General features: G+C 43.3%; 1 protein-coding gene across 1 annotated transcript in view; it reads left to right on the top strand.

Annotated features, from left to right (window-relative positions):
• LOC127581248 (uncharacterized) overlaps positions 1-16,882 on the top strand; it is a 195,530-nt gene that overhangs the window by 79,892 nt on the left and 98,756 nt on the right. Inside the window, exon 7 of the mRNA XM_052035449.1 lies at positions 9,794-9,905. Within this exon, the coding sequence (XP_051891409.1) occupies positions 9,794-9,905 (112 nt within the window). The remainder of the gene's footprint in view (positions 1-9,793; positions 9,906-16,882) is intronic.

Raw genomic sequence — 16,882 nt, forward strand, 5'->3', positions numbered from 1 at the left:
GCTGGGCAATGAGGTTAATACAGAAGGGTGCCCACTGATTGGCATGGACAAGTTGGGCCAAATGGCCTGTTTCCATGCTGTATGATTCTATGATTCTCTGCACATGGTAAGATCTCATGGCATTGAGAGTAATATTTTAACATGAATAGAGCATTGGCGAGCAGGAAACAAAGAACCAGCTTCCACATACAACATATCACCTTTTGCCATTTTCACCTCCTCCAACATGATTGCAGCACTTGTCACATCTTCCCCTCTCCCCAGCCTTCTGCTCTTCATAGGGACCATTCTCTTTGTGACTCCTTGATCGGCTCATCCCTTCCCATCCACTCCTCCTTGTCCTTGGCACTTTCCCCTGCAAAAGTAGGAGATGAAACATCTGCCCCTTTATGTCCTCCCTCACCACCATCCAAAGACCCAAACAGACCTTCCAGGTGAGGCAGAAATTCATCTGAACCACTTCCATCTTGGACTACTGAATTCTGTGCTCACAATGTGGCCTGCAGGAGCCACAGGAAATGGGCAAGGTATAATATGAATATTTGTCATCTGTATTACCACAGAGAACGTCATGGAAGCTAAGGAATTTAGGGAGATGAATAGTGATATCTTGGAACATATCCACATTATAAAAGAGTAAGAGCATATTAAGGTGGATAAATCCCTGGGACCTGACCAAGTGCATCCTAAGACATTGTGAGAAGTTAGGGAAGAAATTGCTGAGACCCTGGCAGAGATATTTGCGTCATCTTTAGCCACAGGTAATGTACCAGAAGACTGGAAAGTGGCAAATGTTGTGCCTTTATTTAAAGAGGGCTGCAACGACAAGCTAAGGAACAATAGGCAGGTGATCATAACATCAATGATGGGAAAGTTACTGGAAGGGATTCTGAGGGGCAGGATCTACCAGCATCTGGAACATCAACAACTGATTAAGGATAGTCATTATGGCTTTGTGCGTGGGAAATCATGTCTCACAATTTGGATTGATTTTTTTGAAGAGGTGACGAAGAACATTGATGAAGGTAGGACGGTGGACATTGTCTACAAGGACTTCAGCAGCCACCAGTTATGGCAGGGCTTACATGCCATAACAGGCTACAAGACGAAGTCGGGCTGCATAGCTAACAACAGTGCATCCCTTCCTGATGAACTTAATGCATTCTATGCAAGTTTTGAACGAAAGGGAAGTGGATTGTCACCATCCACCCTGACAGCCACCAATGCAGCTGAACCTGTGATCACAGTGGAGGACGTAAGATCAGTCTTCTGGAGAGTGAACACGAGGAAAGCACCTGGCCCAGATGGTGTCCTGGGCTGCATGCTCAGATCTTGTGCTGATCAGTTGGCAGAAGTATTTGCGGACATATTCAACCTCTCCCTGCTTCAATCTCAGGTTCCCTCCTGTTTTAAGAAGACCACTATCATCCCGGTACCAAAGAAAAGCAAGGTAACATGCCTCAATGACTACCGACTAGTGGCTCTGACATCCACCATCTTGAAGTGCTTTGAGAGGCTGGTCATGGCACGCATCATCTCCAGCCTCCCAGACAATCTCGACCCACTGCAATTCGGCTATCGCCGAAACAGGTCAACAGCGGATGCCATCTCCTTGGCCCTACACTCAGCTCTGAAGCATCTGGACAGTAAAGACAGCTACGTTAGACTATTGTTTATTGACTACAGCTCTGCCTTCAATACAATAATTCCAAGCAAGCTTGTCACAAACTCCGAGGCCTAGGACTCAACACCTCCCTCTGTAACTGGATCCTTGACTTTCTAACAAACAGATCGCAATCAGTGAGGATAGGCAGCAATACCTCCGGCACGATTATTCTCAATACTGGTGCCCCACAAGGCTGCGTCCTCAGCCCTCTACTCCCTATACACTCATGACTGTGTGGCCAGATTCTGCTCTAACTCCATCTACAAGTTTGCAGATGATACCACCATTGTAGGCCGTATCTCAAACAGCAATGAGTCGGAGTACAGGAAGGAGGTAGAGGGCTTAGTGGAACGGTGCCATGACAACAACCTTTCCCTCAATGTCAACAAAAGAGCTGGTCATTGACTTCAGGAAAGAGGGCGGTGTACATGCACCTGTCTACATCAGTGGTGCTGAGGTCGAGAGGGTTGAGAGCTTCAAGTTCCTGGGAGTGAACATCACCAACAGCCTGTCCTGGTCAAATCACTTAGATGCCACGGCCAAGAAATCTACCAGCGCCTCTACTTCCTCAGGAGGCTAAAGAAATTTAGTTTGTCCCCTTTGTCTCTCATCAACTTTTACTGATGCACCATAGAAAGCATCCTATCTGGATGTATCACGGCTTGGTACGGCAGCTGCTCTGCCCAGGACTTGAAGAAGCTGCAGAGAGTTGTGGACACAGCCCAGCGCATCAAGGACACCAGCCTCCTCTCCTTGGACTCTGTCTTTACCTCTCGTTGTCTTGATGTAGCAGCCAGCATGATCAAAGACCCCACCCACCCGGAACATTCTCTCTTCTCTGAGGGCACGTATCACCAGACTTAAGGACAGCTTCTACCCCACTGTGATAAGACTATTGAACGGTTCCCTTATACAATGAGATGGACTATGACCTCACGATCTACCTTATTGTGACCTTGCACCTTATTGCACTGCACTTTCTCTGTAGCTGTGACACTTTACTCTGTACTGTTACTGTTTTCACCTGTACTACATTAACACACTTTGTACTAACTCAATGTAACTGCACTGTGTAATGAATTGACCTGTACGATCGGTTTGTAAGTCAAGCTTTTCACTGTACCTCGGTACAAGTGACAATAATAAACCAATACCAATATCAAAACCAATACGTTTGACAAGATTTCACATGGTAAGCTAGTCCAGAAGGTTAGATCACATAGGATGCAGGGTGAGCTAGCCATTTGGATACAAAATTGGCTTGGTGGAAGGAGTCAGAGAATGCTAGTGGACGGTTGTTTTTCAGACTGGAGACCTGTGACCAGTGGTGTGCAGCAGGGGTCTGTGCTGGGTCCACTGTTGTTGGTTATTAATAATTTGGATGAGAATGTAGTTGGCATGGTTATTAAGTTTGTGGGTGCACCAAAATTGGTTTTATAGTGGACAGTGAAGAAGGTTATTTAAGATTACAAAAGGATCTAGATCAACTGGGAGAATGGGCCAAGGATTGGCAGATGGAAATTAACTTGGAGAAATGTGAAATGTTGCACTTTGGTAAGTTAAACCAGGGAAGAATTTAGATAGTAAATGGTAGGGCCCTGGAGACTGTTGTAGAACAGAAAGACTGAAGGGATACATCATTTCCTGAAAGTGCAGTCACAGGTAGACATGGTGGTTAAGAAAGTTTTTGACCTTCATCAGTTAGGGCATTAAGTACAGGAGTTAGGACATGATATTACAACCGTACAAGTCGTTGGTGAGAGTACACTTAGAAGATTGTGTGCTATTCTGGTCACCCAGCTGTACAAAGGATGTTATTAAACCGGAAAGGGTGCAGAAAAGATTCACAACGATGTAACCAGGACTGGAGGGCTTGAGTTATAATAAGAGGCTGGATATGCTGGGGCTTTTTTCTCTGGAGCGTAGGTGGCTGAGCTTCTAGAGGTTAATAAAATTATAAGGGGCACAGATAAGGTTAATGGTTACAATCATTTTAGAACATAGAACATTACAGCACAATACAGGCCCTTCGGCCTACAATGTTGTGCCAACATTTTATCCTGTTCTAATATCTATCTAACCCTTCCCTCCCATATAGCCCCCTATTTTTCTATCATTCATGTGTCTATCTGAGTCTCTTAAATGTCCTTAATGTATCCGCCCCCACAACTTCTGCCAGCAGTACATTCCATGCACCCACCACTCTCCGTGTAAAAAAACTTACCCCTGACATCCCCCTTATACCTTCCTCCAATCACCTTAAAATTATGTCCACTCGTGTTAACCATTGTCACCCTGGGAAAAAGTCTCTGACTATCCACTCGATCTATGCCGCTTACCATCTTGTACACCTCTCATCCTCCTTCTCTCCAAAGAGAAAAGCCCTGGCTCACTCAACCTATCCTGATAAGACATGCTCTCCAATCCAGGTATATCTCCTCTGCACCCTCTCTAAAGCTTCCACATCCTTTCTATAATGAGGCGACCAGAACTGAAAACAATTCTCCAAGTGTGGTCTGACCAGAGTTCTATAGAGCTGCAACATCACCTCACGGCTCTTGAACTCAGTACCCCGACTAGTGAAGGCCAACAATCTATATGCCTTCTTAACAACCCTATCGACCTGTGTGGCAACCTTGAGAGATCTATGGACATGGACCCCAAGATCCTTCTGTTCCTCCACACTGCTAAGAGTCCTGCCATTAACCTTGTATTCTGCCTTCAAATTTGATCTCCCGAAGTGTATCACTTCACACTTCCAGGTTGAACTCCATCTGCCACTTCTCAACCCAGCTATGCATTCTATCAATATCCTGTTGTAATCTACAGCAACCTTCTACACTGTCCACTGCACCACCAACCTTTGTATCATCAGCAAACTTACTAACCCACCCTTCTACATCCTCATCCAAGTCATTTATAAAAGTCACAAAGAGCAGGGGTCCCAGAACAGATCCCTGTGAAACACCACTGGTCACTGACCTCCAGGCAGAATGTGCTCCATCTACCACCACCTTCTGTCTTCTGTGGGCGAGCCAATTCTGAATACACACAGCCAAGTTTCCCTGGATCCCATGCCTCCTGACTTTCTGAATGAGCCTATCAAACCCCTTACTAAAATCCATGTACACCACATCCACTGCTCTACCTTCATCAATGTGCTTTGTCACATCGTCAAAGAATTCAATCAGGCTCGTGAGGCACGACCTGCCCCTCACAAAGCCATGCTGACTTTCCCTAATCAGCCTATGCTTCTCTAAATGCCCATAAATCCTGTCTCTAAGAATCTTCTCCAGTAATTTGCCCACCATTGAAGAAAGACTCGCTGGTCTGTAATTCCCAGGGTTATCCCTACTTCCTTTCTTAAACAAAGGAACATTTGCCACCCTCCAATCATCTGGCATTACTCCTGTGGCCAGTGAGGATGCAAAGATCGTCACCAAAGGTGCAGCAATCTATTCCCTAGCTTCCCGTTATAACCTTGGATATATCCCGTCCGGTGACTTATCTATCCTAATGTTTTTCAATAGTTCCAGCATATCCTCCTTCCTCACAGTGACATGCCCTAGCATATCAGTCTCTTGTATGCCATCCTCACAAATGTCAAGGTCTCTCTCTCTGGTGAATACCAAAGCAAAGTATTCATTAAGGACCTCCCCTACCTCTTTCCACTCCAGGGCACATGTTTCCTCTTTTATCCCTGATCGGTCCTACCCTCACTCTAGTCATCCTCTTATTCTTCACATACAGGTAGAACACCTTGGGGTTTTCCTTGATCCTACTCGACAAAGACTTCTTCTGCCCCCTTCTCGCTATCCTAAGTCCATTCTTAAGCTCCCTCCTGGCTACCTTGTAACTCTCCAGAGCCCTGTCTGATCCGTGCTTTCTAAACCTCAGGTAAGTTTCTTTCTTCCTCTTGACAAGATATTCTGCATCTCATGTCAACTACGGTTCCTTCACTCTACCATCCTTACCCTGCCTCAATGGGACAAACCTATCCAAAGCCCCATGCAAGTATTCCTTAAACAACCTCCACATTTCCGCTGGGCACTTCCCCAAGAACATCTGTTCCCAATTTACGCTCCCAAGTTCCTGCCTAATAGCATCATAATTCTGCCCCCCCCACCAGTTAAATAGTTTCCCATATCTTTAGAACCATAGAACAATACAGCACAATACAGGCCCTTCGGCCCACCATGTTGTGCCAACCTTTAAACCACGCCTAAGACTATCTAACCCCTTCCTCCCACATATCCCTGTATTTTAAATTCCTCCATATGCTTATCTAATAATCTCTTGAAATTGACCAACGCACCTGCCTCCACCTGCTCCTATCATCTGCTCCTATTCCTGTCCAAGGCTATGATAAAGGGCAAGGAGTTATGGTCACTATCTATGGTCATTTTCCCAGGGTAGAGGGCATAGGTTTAAGATGAGAGGGGAAAGATTTAAAAGGGACCTGATAGGCAACTTTTTCACACATTGATGAATATATGGAATGAGTTGCCAGAGGAAGCCGTAGGGGTGAGTACAATTACAGTGTTTAAAAGATATTTAGACAGGTACATGGATAAGAAAGGATTAGAGGGATATGGCCTTACATGAGGAACTGGGACTAGTTCAAGTAGACAACTTTTGTCAGCATTGATGAGTTGGGCCAAGGGGCTAGTTTTGCAGGCAGCAGTTTCTTGGCAACTGTTTTGCAGAGCACCCGCACTCTATCCATAATGACCATCTCGAGCTTCTGGTTGCATATTATTTTAACTTTCCTTCCCACTCCCAAATCACCCTGACTGTCCTCAGCCTTCCCTATTGCTTCAATGCAAATTGGAAGTACAACATCTTATATTCCATCTATTTTACAACCCAATGTAATAAATACTAAATTTTCTAATTTCAGGTAACCCACACCCCAGTGTTCTTGTCCTATACATATTCACCTGTTCATCCATGAGTCTTCTGCTGTTGTTCACCTTTCCCATCCTTTTCCCCCTCCCCCACCTGTTTCCATCTGTCCATCAGGCTCCCCAACACCTTATCTGATTCAACCTATCACCTACCAGCCTCATACTATACCCATACCCACCCCTCCCTCATACTGCTGTATATTAGCAATCTTTCCTCTTCCCTCAGTCCTGATGCAGGAACCCGAAATATCAACATACACCTTTTGCCTCCACAGACGCTGCTTGACCCACTTAGTTCTTCCAGTGTTCTGTTTTGTTTTGTAAAAAGTGGATGCTGCATAGATCGTTGCTGTGACATCAACTATTCACAATCAGTATTAATGACGAAGATGATAATATGGCCCAAGAATAAACCAATACCAATAGATGAAAAAAATGATTGTATTCCAACCAAATTTATTGATAATACAGGGTTATGAGGAGAATACAAAAGGTCTGCAAAGGGATACAAATACTTTATATGAAAATGCGAAAATATGACAGATGGCTTATGATATGGAAAAATATAAGGTTGTCCACCTTGGTAGGAAGAATTTAAAAGCAGGATATTATTTAAACAGCGAGAATGTTGTCGTGTAGTGAGATCTGGATGTGCTTATATAGGAAACACAAAGTTCACATGCAGGTTCAGTAAGTAACTGGGAGGACAAATAGAATATTAATCTTTATTGCAAGGAAGGTGGCATAGGAATGTCTTCCTACAACTGTACATATCATCGGTGAGACCACTCTTGGAATACTGCATATGGTTTTAGTCTCCTTAGTTAAAGAGGTATTTGGTTGTATTGTTGGCAGTTACACTGATTCCTGAGATGAAGAGGTTTTCTCATGTGGAAAGATTGAGCAGGTTAGGCCCATGCACATTGGTATTTGGTAAAATGAGAGGTGATGCTTTTGAAGCACAGGGGTGTGACAGGCTAGATGCTGAGGGGATGTTTCCCCTGATAGGACAATCTACAACCATTGTGTGTACATAAGAAATAGAACAGAAGCAGGTCATTTGGCCTCTTGTGCCTGGTTATCTAAGGTGTTGCCCATTTAAGATAGAGGACTAATTTCTTCTCTGAGGATTGTAAATTTTTTGAATTCTCTATACGCAAGAGCTGTGGACACTGTCCTTGAACATATTACATGCCAACAGATTTTCAGTTTGTGAGGATCATGCAGGAAAATGAAGTCAGATCAGCCATGATCTTAATTGGCAAAGTCAGCTCAAGGAGCACTATAGAACATAGGACACTACAGCACAGTACAGGCCCTTCGGCCCACAATGTTGAGCGGACATTTTATCCTGCTCTAAGATCTATCTAACCCTTCCCTCCCACGTAGCCCTCCATTTCTTTTCATTCATGTGACTATCTAAGAGTTTCTTAAATGTCCCTAATGTATCTGCCCCCACAACCTCTGCCAGCAGTGAGTTCCACGCACCCACCACTCTCTGTGTCAAAAAACTTACCTCCAATCACCTTAAAATTACGCCCTCTCGTGTTAGCTGTTGTCACCCTGGGAAAAAGTCTCTGACTATCCGCTCGATCTATGCCTCTTATCATTTTGTACACCTCTGTCAAGTCACCTCTCATCCTCCTTCTCTCCAAAGAGAAAAGCCCCAGCTCACTCAACCTATCCTCATAAGACATGGTTTATATCTCTTATTTATTATAATCTAATGTTCACCAAAAGTTGGAGAGACTGCTTTTCCTTGCCTCCTGAGTCCTCAGGCATTCTCAAAACTGCAGTGAGGCACCCTGCAGAGACAGGTGGATGAATAGCTCTGTAGCTACAGTGAATGGATTCCTTTGAAAACTTGATTGCACCTGAGTCATAGAGTATACAGCACGGAAACAGGCCCTTTGGCCCAACTGTCCATGCCGACCAAGATTCCCATCTAAGCTAGAACCATTTGCCCACATATGGCCCATATCCCTTTAAGCCTTTCCTATCCATGTACCTGTCTAAGTACCTTTTAAAGCCTGAGAGCCCAAGAGATTTCTAAATGAGGAAAACATGACTCTATTGCAGCTGTTTAAGCTCCAAGTGAGCAAACCCCGATAAATGACATTACTCCATGCACACCCTGTGTGCCAAAATATTTTACTTGTGGTAAATTGGTAAATAGGTTTATTATTGTCACATGTACTGAGGTACAGTGAAAAACTTTGTTTTGTACGCCATCCATACGGATCTTTTCATCACATCAGTACATTGAGCTGGTACAAGGGAAAAGCAGTAACAGAATGCAGAATAAAGTGTTACAGTTACAGAGAAAGTGCATTGCAGGTGGACAAGAAGCTGTAAGGTCAGAACAAGGTAGATTATGAGATCAAGAGTTCATCTTATTGTACAAGAGGTCCATTCAATAGTCTTATACTGTTTCTGGATGTGCCATTGAATTTCACAGGCAATTTGTGGAGAATAGTTGCATTTCTGCAGTAGGCACATAAAAACATCAAAATTTAATCATGTAGCACTCTAAGACATAGCACTACCCAACTGAATTTCAAGATCCAGATGTCATTGTTGTGTCTAGAATATGTCTGACAAATTCATGTGGAATGTGTACTTGGCCATATATTCATGGGAAAATAAATGAGCCATGCAGAAATAGAGGCCCAATTACAACCCTAATTTTTTTTTAAATTTTATTTACAGCGTGGTAACAGGCCCTTCTGGCCCAACGAGTCCGCGCCACCCATTTTAAACCCATATTAACCTACCCGTACGTCTTTGGAATGTGGGAGGAAACCGGAGCACCCGGAGGAAACCCACACAGACACGGGGAGAACGTACAAACTCCTTACAGACAGCGACGGGAATCGAACCCCGATCGCTTGCGCTGTAATAGCGTCGTGCTAACCGCTGCGCTACTGTGCCGCCCACGTACTGTGCCTAATCTAATATCAGACTTCAAGGGAGGAAATGGATACACTGGCAATGTCTTGGAGGTATGCATGATGTTACGGAGCAATAGATTTTTATATAATGAGGTTTGTGATATAAATACTGCCAGACCGATTGCTCAGCTTCAACTCCATACAATTCCAGCACCTTTTCCACAACATGTTTGACAAGCAATAAAACTTAATGTACATCTTATTTATAAATGAGAGTGATTGTCCCTAAAACAGGCGCTTGAACTGTGATGTTACGTTGTATTCCACAGATGTCCAACAGTTCAGTTGATGACAATTGTTTCAAAGAGGTGGCAAACATGCTTGACGGAAAGGATAAAGAAGTATCTGCTATAATCCAGAAAATCTATGCTCAGCAAGCAGGTATTGTTGGATATACATAATTCATACAAAATAAATTCATTATTTCTCTACATTTTTCTTCCTGTCCTGAAGCACTAGACTTTACCCCCATTAGAAATGTGTCAGATATTTTTTCCTAATATCATTTCCCTTTCTGTTGTTTAGATGTTTTATTTCTGAAGACAATATAATAGTAATGGCTTGATCCTGACATTACTAGATTTCCAAATAAGCACAGTTTCCAGCAGACTCATGGAATAGTGATAAAGCACAGGAATGCTTGATTTTCACCACTAACAGTGCTGAGTCACATAGACTCAGTAGAAGCACCCCCAAATAAACACAAACTTTGGACTGTGATCTGTTGAAATATTCACTACACTAGCCAGGATCATGAATGTCCTGAAAGTAACCACTCAAGCTCAAACTAACGAAGGTCTAGAAACTCTCATTTCTGTGCATCATGAGATTGTATTTTTCTAGCAGCCTGTTTACCAAATGTAGTCATGCACTTTGTATGCTGCAAACACAGCTAGATTTTTTTTTCCATCTGTGTGATAAAAGGCATCTGCAGGTTTGAGATCTGCTTTAGCTAAACTAATTAGATGGGGAGGGGGGCGTTGTGTGGAGGGTTCTGATGATAGAAAGTTTAATTAATCGAAAAGAAATGAGAGAGTAGTGGTATAGGATGGTGAGTGGGAAAGTGAAAATCAAGGCATGACAGAAAAGGGCAGAAAATATAAGCAAAGATGTGCAACAGAAAGTAAACCTGGAGTAAGTAAAAAGTGCAGAGCCAAAACTTGAGGGTCTTTATCTGAACACATAGAAACATAGAAAAACCTACAGCACAATTCAGGCCCTTCGGCCCACAAAGCTGTGCCGAACATGTAGCATTTATAACAATACACAAAAAGTGCTGGAGGAATTCAGCTGGTCAGGCAGTATCTATGGAGGGAAATAGACAGTTGATGTTTCTGGCCGAAACCCTTCATCAGGACTGGAAAGGAAGAGGGCTTCTGCAGCTCGTTTCATATGCTCACCACCCTCTGTGTGAAAAAATTGCCTGTCAGGTCCCCTTTTAACCTTTCTCCTTAAACCTATGCCCTCTAGTTTTAGACTTTGACCATTCACCTGATCCACGTCCTTCATGATTTTATAGACCTCTGTAAGATCACCCCTCAGTGTCCTTCCCTCCAAAAACAGTTCAAGCCTATCCAATCTCTTCTTATCACTCAAACCCTGCAGCCCTGACAACATCCTTGTTAATGTTTTCTGCATCATCTCAAGCTTAACCACATCCTTCCTTACCTATTACCAGCAGTGTGAAAAAGTTGCCTCTCAGGTTCCCTTTAAATCTTTCTCCTCTCACCTGTGGCCTACCCTGGGAAAAAGACTATGTCTATTCACCTTATCTAGGCCCCTCATGATTTTATAAATCTCTATTAAGTCGCCCCTCAGCCTCATATGCGCCAGGGAAAAAAGCCCCAGCCTATCCAATGCCTCCTCATAACTCAACCTCTCCAGTACCAGCAACATCTTGTGAATCTTTCCAGCTTAACAACAGCCTTTATATAGCAAGGCAACCAGAACTGCACACAATATTTCAGGTGCAGTCTCACCAATGTCCTTTACAACTGTAACATAATGTTCCAACTCTTGTGCTCAATACCACAGCTGATGAAGGTAAGTATGCCATACACCTTCTCTCCCAATGTCGGCACTTTCAGGGAACTATTACTTCTACCCAAAGGTCTCTCTGTTCCACAACATTCCCCCGGCCTTATCATTTACTGTGGAGGATCTACCATAGTTCGGCTTCCCAAAATGCATCACTTCATACTTGTCCGAGTTAAATTCCATCTGTCATTCCTTTACTCCCTTTCCCAGTTGAGCTAGATCTTGTTGTAACCTTAGATAACCTTCTTCACTGTTCACCGCCTCCAATTTTGGTGTCATCCGCAAACTTACTAACCATGCCAACTACATACTCATCCACATTGATAATATGAATGACAAACAACAGGGGGACCCAGCATCAATTCCTGCGGCGCATCACTGGTTACAGGCCTCCAATCTGAAAAACAACCCTGCATTATCTCTCTCTGACTCCTTCCACCAAGCCAATTTTGTTTCCAATTGACTAACTCACCTGGATCCCAGTGATCTCACCTTTTGGACCAGTCTATCATGTATAACCTTGTCAAAGGCCTTGTTAAAGTCCACATAGACTCTCGCCTTGCCCTCATAATCTTCTTGGTCACTTCTTCAAAAATCTTAATTAAATTTATGAGACAATTTACCATGCATAAAGCCATGCTGACTATCCCTAATCAGTCCTTGCCTTTCCAAACTCAGGTAGATCCTGTTTCTCAGAATGTTCTCCAGTAACTTACCCACCATAGATGTTAGGCTCACCAGTCTATAATTCCCTGGCTTGTCCTAACAGACCTTCTTAAATAGGCACGATGTTAGCCACCTTTCAGTCTTTTGATAACGTGGCTAAGGAAGGTACGAAAGTCTCTACCAGGGCCCCTGTAATTTCTTCCCCTTGCTTCCCACAATCTCCTAGGATACAGTTGGTCAGGCTCCAGGGATTTTTCCACCTTTATGCGCGTCAACACCGCCAAAACCATATCTTTCGTAATATCAGTATGTTTCAGGACAACAATATTCTCTTCCCCGAATTCCCTAGCTCGCATGAACTTCTCCTTGGTAAATACAGAAAAGAAATATTCATTAGAACCTCACCCATATCCCGTGGCTCCACACATAGATGACCACACTGATCCTTGGGGAGACCTATTCTTTTCCTAGTTATCCTTTTGCTCTTAATATACTTAAAGAATCTCGTAGGATTCCCCTTTACCTTATCATCCAGTGTTGCAGTTGTACAAGATGTTGGTGAGGACACATTTGCAATATTGTGTTCAGTTTTGGTAACCTTGCTATAGAAAAGACGCCATTAAGCTAGAAAGAGTGCAGAAGAGATTTACGAGGATGTTGCCGGGACTCAAGGGACTGAGTTATGGAGAGAGGTTGAGCAGGTTGGACTTTATTCACTGGTGTGTAGGAGAATGAGGGGTGATCTTATTGAGGAGTATAAAATCATGAGGGTTGTAAATAGGATCGCTGTGCACAGTCTTTTTCCCAGGGTTTGAGGAATCAAGAACTAGAGGGCATAGGTTTAAGGTTAGAGGGGAGAGATTCAATAGGAACCCGAAGGACAACTTTTTCACCCAGAGTCTGGTCAGTATATGGAATGGACTGCCAGAGGAAGTGGTTGAGGCAGGTACATTAACAAAATTTAAAAGATACTTCGACAGATACATGGATAGGAAAGGTTTAGAGGAAAATGGGATAAACACTGGCAAATGGGACTTATTTAGATGGGAATCTTGGTCAGCATGGGCTAGTTGGGTTGAAGGGCCTGTTTCCGTGGTGTATGACTCTATGACTCTCTGATTCTATGACTTTATCCAGTGCTTATGTCCTCAACATAAATAATAGCAATTGCAATAGAATGCAGGTAGAGTTGTCCAGAGTGTTCTGGTAAACTAGGTGAAAGGAAAGTCAGTAGATGAGTACTTATAATGTTCAGCAGGAATTTAGAGGTATTCAACCAAAAGGCAAACCATGTGTGGTTAATAGAGTTCATAGAGCATAGGACCTCTGGCCCATGATGCCTGTGCCAACCGTGATGCCAGTTTAAACTTTACATCTCCCTACACATATTCTATATCTGTCCATTCCTGTCTCTTCATGTTCGTGATAAATTCCTCTTAAAGATTATTGTCATATCTGCTTCCACCACTTCCCCTGTCAGCATGTTCTAGCACCTACCACTCTCTATGATAAAACCTTGCAGTCTCCTTTGAACTTTCCCACTCTCACCTTAAACCTGTGCCCCCCAGTATTTGATACTTCCACCCTGGGAAAAGACTCTATCTATGCATCTCATAATTTTATATACTTACATAAGTTCAGTCCTCAGTCTCCAATACTCCAGAGAAAACAATCCAAGTTTGTCCAGCCTCTCCTTATAGAAGAGATTCCTTGTTTTCTCCAGTTGCAGCAGCCAGAGCAGCAGAGGGGAGGAGCCAGCAGCTTTTAAAGAGTTGTGTCTGATTGGCTAAGTCTGTGGCAACTCCAGCAATAAAAGGAAGGTAAGGTAAAGCAGAGTGGGTCAGTGTAGTTGTGGGAGCTGAGGCTATGGCTTGAGACAAAAAGAAAGAGAAAGAGAACAAGAGAGAGAATATGAAACAAGGTTAGAAATTGGCAGGTATGACGTTGTGGGCATCAGAGTCATGTCTGAAATAAGATCACAGCTTGGAGCTTAAATTCCAATAATACACATCCTATCAAAAAGACAGGCAGATGGGCAGAGGGGAGTGGGGTGGCTCTGTTGATAAAAAAATGAAATCAAATCCTTAGCAAGATGTGACATAGGATCAGAAGATGTAGAATCCTTATGGGTAGAGTTAAGAAACTGTAAGGGTAAAAAGACCCTGATGGGAGATTTCTTCTTTCATCCCAAAGAAGAAGAAACATTCTAAGGGGAGGATGAGGCAACTGTGGCTGACAAGGGAAGTGAAAGACAGCATAATAGCAAAAGAGGGCATACAATATTGCAAAAATTAGTGGGAAGCTATAGGATTGAGAAGCTTTTAAAAACCAACAGAAGGCAACTAATAAAGAATAGTAGCCAGGATATGGGGTATAAATTACAAAAGGAGATAGAAAAGACATGTAAGAAAGGCGATGTTATGGTGGACATGAGGGACTTCAATATGCAGGTAGACTGGGAAAATCTGGTTGGCACTGGATCCCAAGTGAAGGAATTTATAGAATGCCTACAAGATGGCTTTTTAGAGCAGCTTGTGGTTGAGCCCAGTAAGGAAAAGGAAATTCTGGATTTGGTATTATGTAATAAACCAGATTTGGTAACTAAAAAAGCAACAAGGAGAGAAAGTATGAAATATGAAGGTAAGCTAGCCAATAATATAAAAGAGGATGGCAAAAGTTTTTTCAGATATATAAAGAGTAAAAAAAGAGGCAAGAGTGGGCATTGCACTGCTGAAAAACGACGCTGGAGAGGTAATAATGGGGAACAAAGAAATAGCGGACAAACTGACTAAGTATTTTGTGTAAGTCTACTCAGTGGATGACACCAGCAACCTGGCAGAAATTCGAGAGAGTCAGGGGCTGAAGTGAGTGTTGTGAGTGTAGCGCTGTTAAAGAGAAGGTGCTGGGAAGTTGAAAGGTCTGAAGATGGATTAGTCATCTGGACTGGATGGACTACACCCCAGGGTTCTGAAAGAGGTAGTTGAACAGGATGTGGTGTCATTAATTGTGATCTTCCAAGAATGACTAGAGTCAGGAATAGTTCCAGAGGACTGGAAAATAGCAAATGTCATTCTACTCTTTAAAAAGGAAGGCAGGCAAAAGACAGGAAATTATAGGCTGGTTAGCCTGACTTAGAACATAGAATATAGAACAGTACAGCACAATACAGGCCCTTCAGCCCACAATGTTGTGCCAACCTTTAAACCTCACCGAAGACTATCTAACTCCTTCCTCCCACATATCCCACTATTTTAAATTCCTCCATATGCTTAATCTCTTGAATTTGACCAATGTACCTTCCTCTGCTATCTGCCTTGAACTTCCCACCCATTACTTTAAAGCCAAGCCCTCTTGTATTGATCATTGGTGCCCTGGGAAAGAGGCACTGGCTGTCCACTCTATCTATTCCTCTTACTATTTTGTACACCTCTATCATGTCTCCTTTCATCCTCCTCTCTCCAAAGAGCAAAGCGCTAGCTTCCTTAGTCTCTCCTCATAATGCATGCTCTCCAAACCAGGCAGCACCCTGGTAAATCTCTTCTGCACCCTTTCCAATGCTTCCACATCCTTCCTATAATGAGGCGACCAGAACTGGACACAGTACTCTAAGTGTGGTCTAACCAGAGTTTTATAGAGCTGCATCATTACCTCACGGCTCTTAAACTCGATCCCTTGACTTATGAAAGCTAACACCCCATTAGCTTTCTTAACTACCCTATCCACCTGTGAGGCAACTTTCAGGGATCTGTGGATATTGGGCCCCCAGATCCCTCTGCTCCTCCACACTACCAAGAATCCTGCCATTAACTTTGTACTCTGCCTTGGAGTTTGTCCTTCCAAAGTGTACCACCTCACACTTCTCCGGATTGAACTCCATCTCCACTTCTCAGCCCAGCTCTGCATCCTATGAATGTCCCTCTGCAATCTTCGACAATCCTCTCCACTATCCACAACACCACTTCAGTGGTTGTTAAGATGTTAGAGTCCGTTATTAAGGATGAGGTTTTGTGGTTACTTGGATTTTCAGAAGGCCTTTGACAAGCACGTGAGGCTGCTAAACAAGATAGGAGCCCATAGTATTACAGGGAAGGTACTAGCATGGGTAGAAGATTGGCTGACTTGCAGAAGGCAAAGAGTGGGAATAAAGGGGTCTTTTCTGGTTGGCTGCCAGTGACTAGTGGTGGATGGCAGGGGTCGGTGTTGGGTCCGCTAATTTTCATGTTACATGTTAATGATCTGGAAGACGGAATTGATGGCTTTGTAGCCAAGTTTACGGATGATACAAAGATAGATGGAGGGGCATGTAGTGTTGAGGAAGCAGGGAGTCAGCAGAAGGACTTGAATAGGCTGGGAGAATGGGCAAAGAAGTGGCAAATGAAATACAGAGGGAAGTGTATGGTCATGCACTTTGGTAGAAGGAATAAAGGCATAGAGTATTTTATAAATGGGGAGAGAATTCAGAAATCGGAGGTGCAAAAGGACAGTGAAGGATTCCTTAAAGGTTAATTTGCAGGTTGAGTCAGTCGTAAGGAAGGCAAATGCAATGTTAGCATTCATTTTGAGAGGACTAGAATATAAAAGCAAGAATGTAATGCTGAGGCTTTACAAGGACTTGGTCAGAGCACATTTGGAGAGACTACATTTAGAGTACTGTG

Source organism: Pristis pectinata, chromosome 21 (assembly GCF_009764475.1).
Source record: "Pristis pectinata isolate sPriPec2 chromosome 21, sPriPec2.1.pri, whole genome shotgun sequence".
NCBI lineage: Eukaryota > Metazoa > Chordata > Chondrichthyes > Rhinopristiformes > Pristidae > Pristis > Pristis pectinata.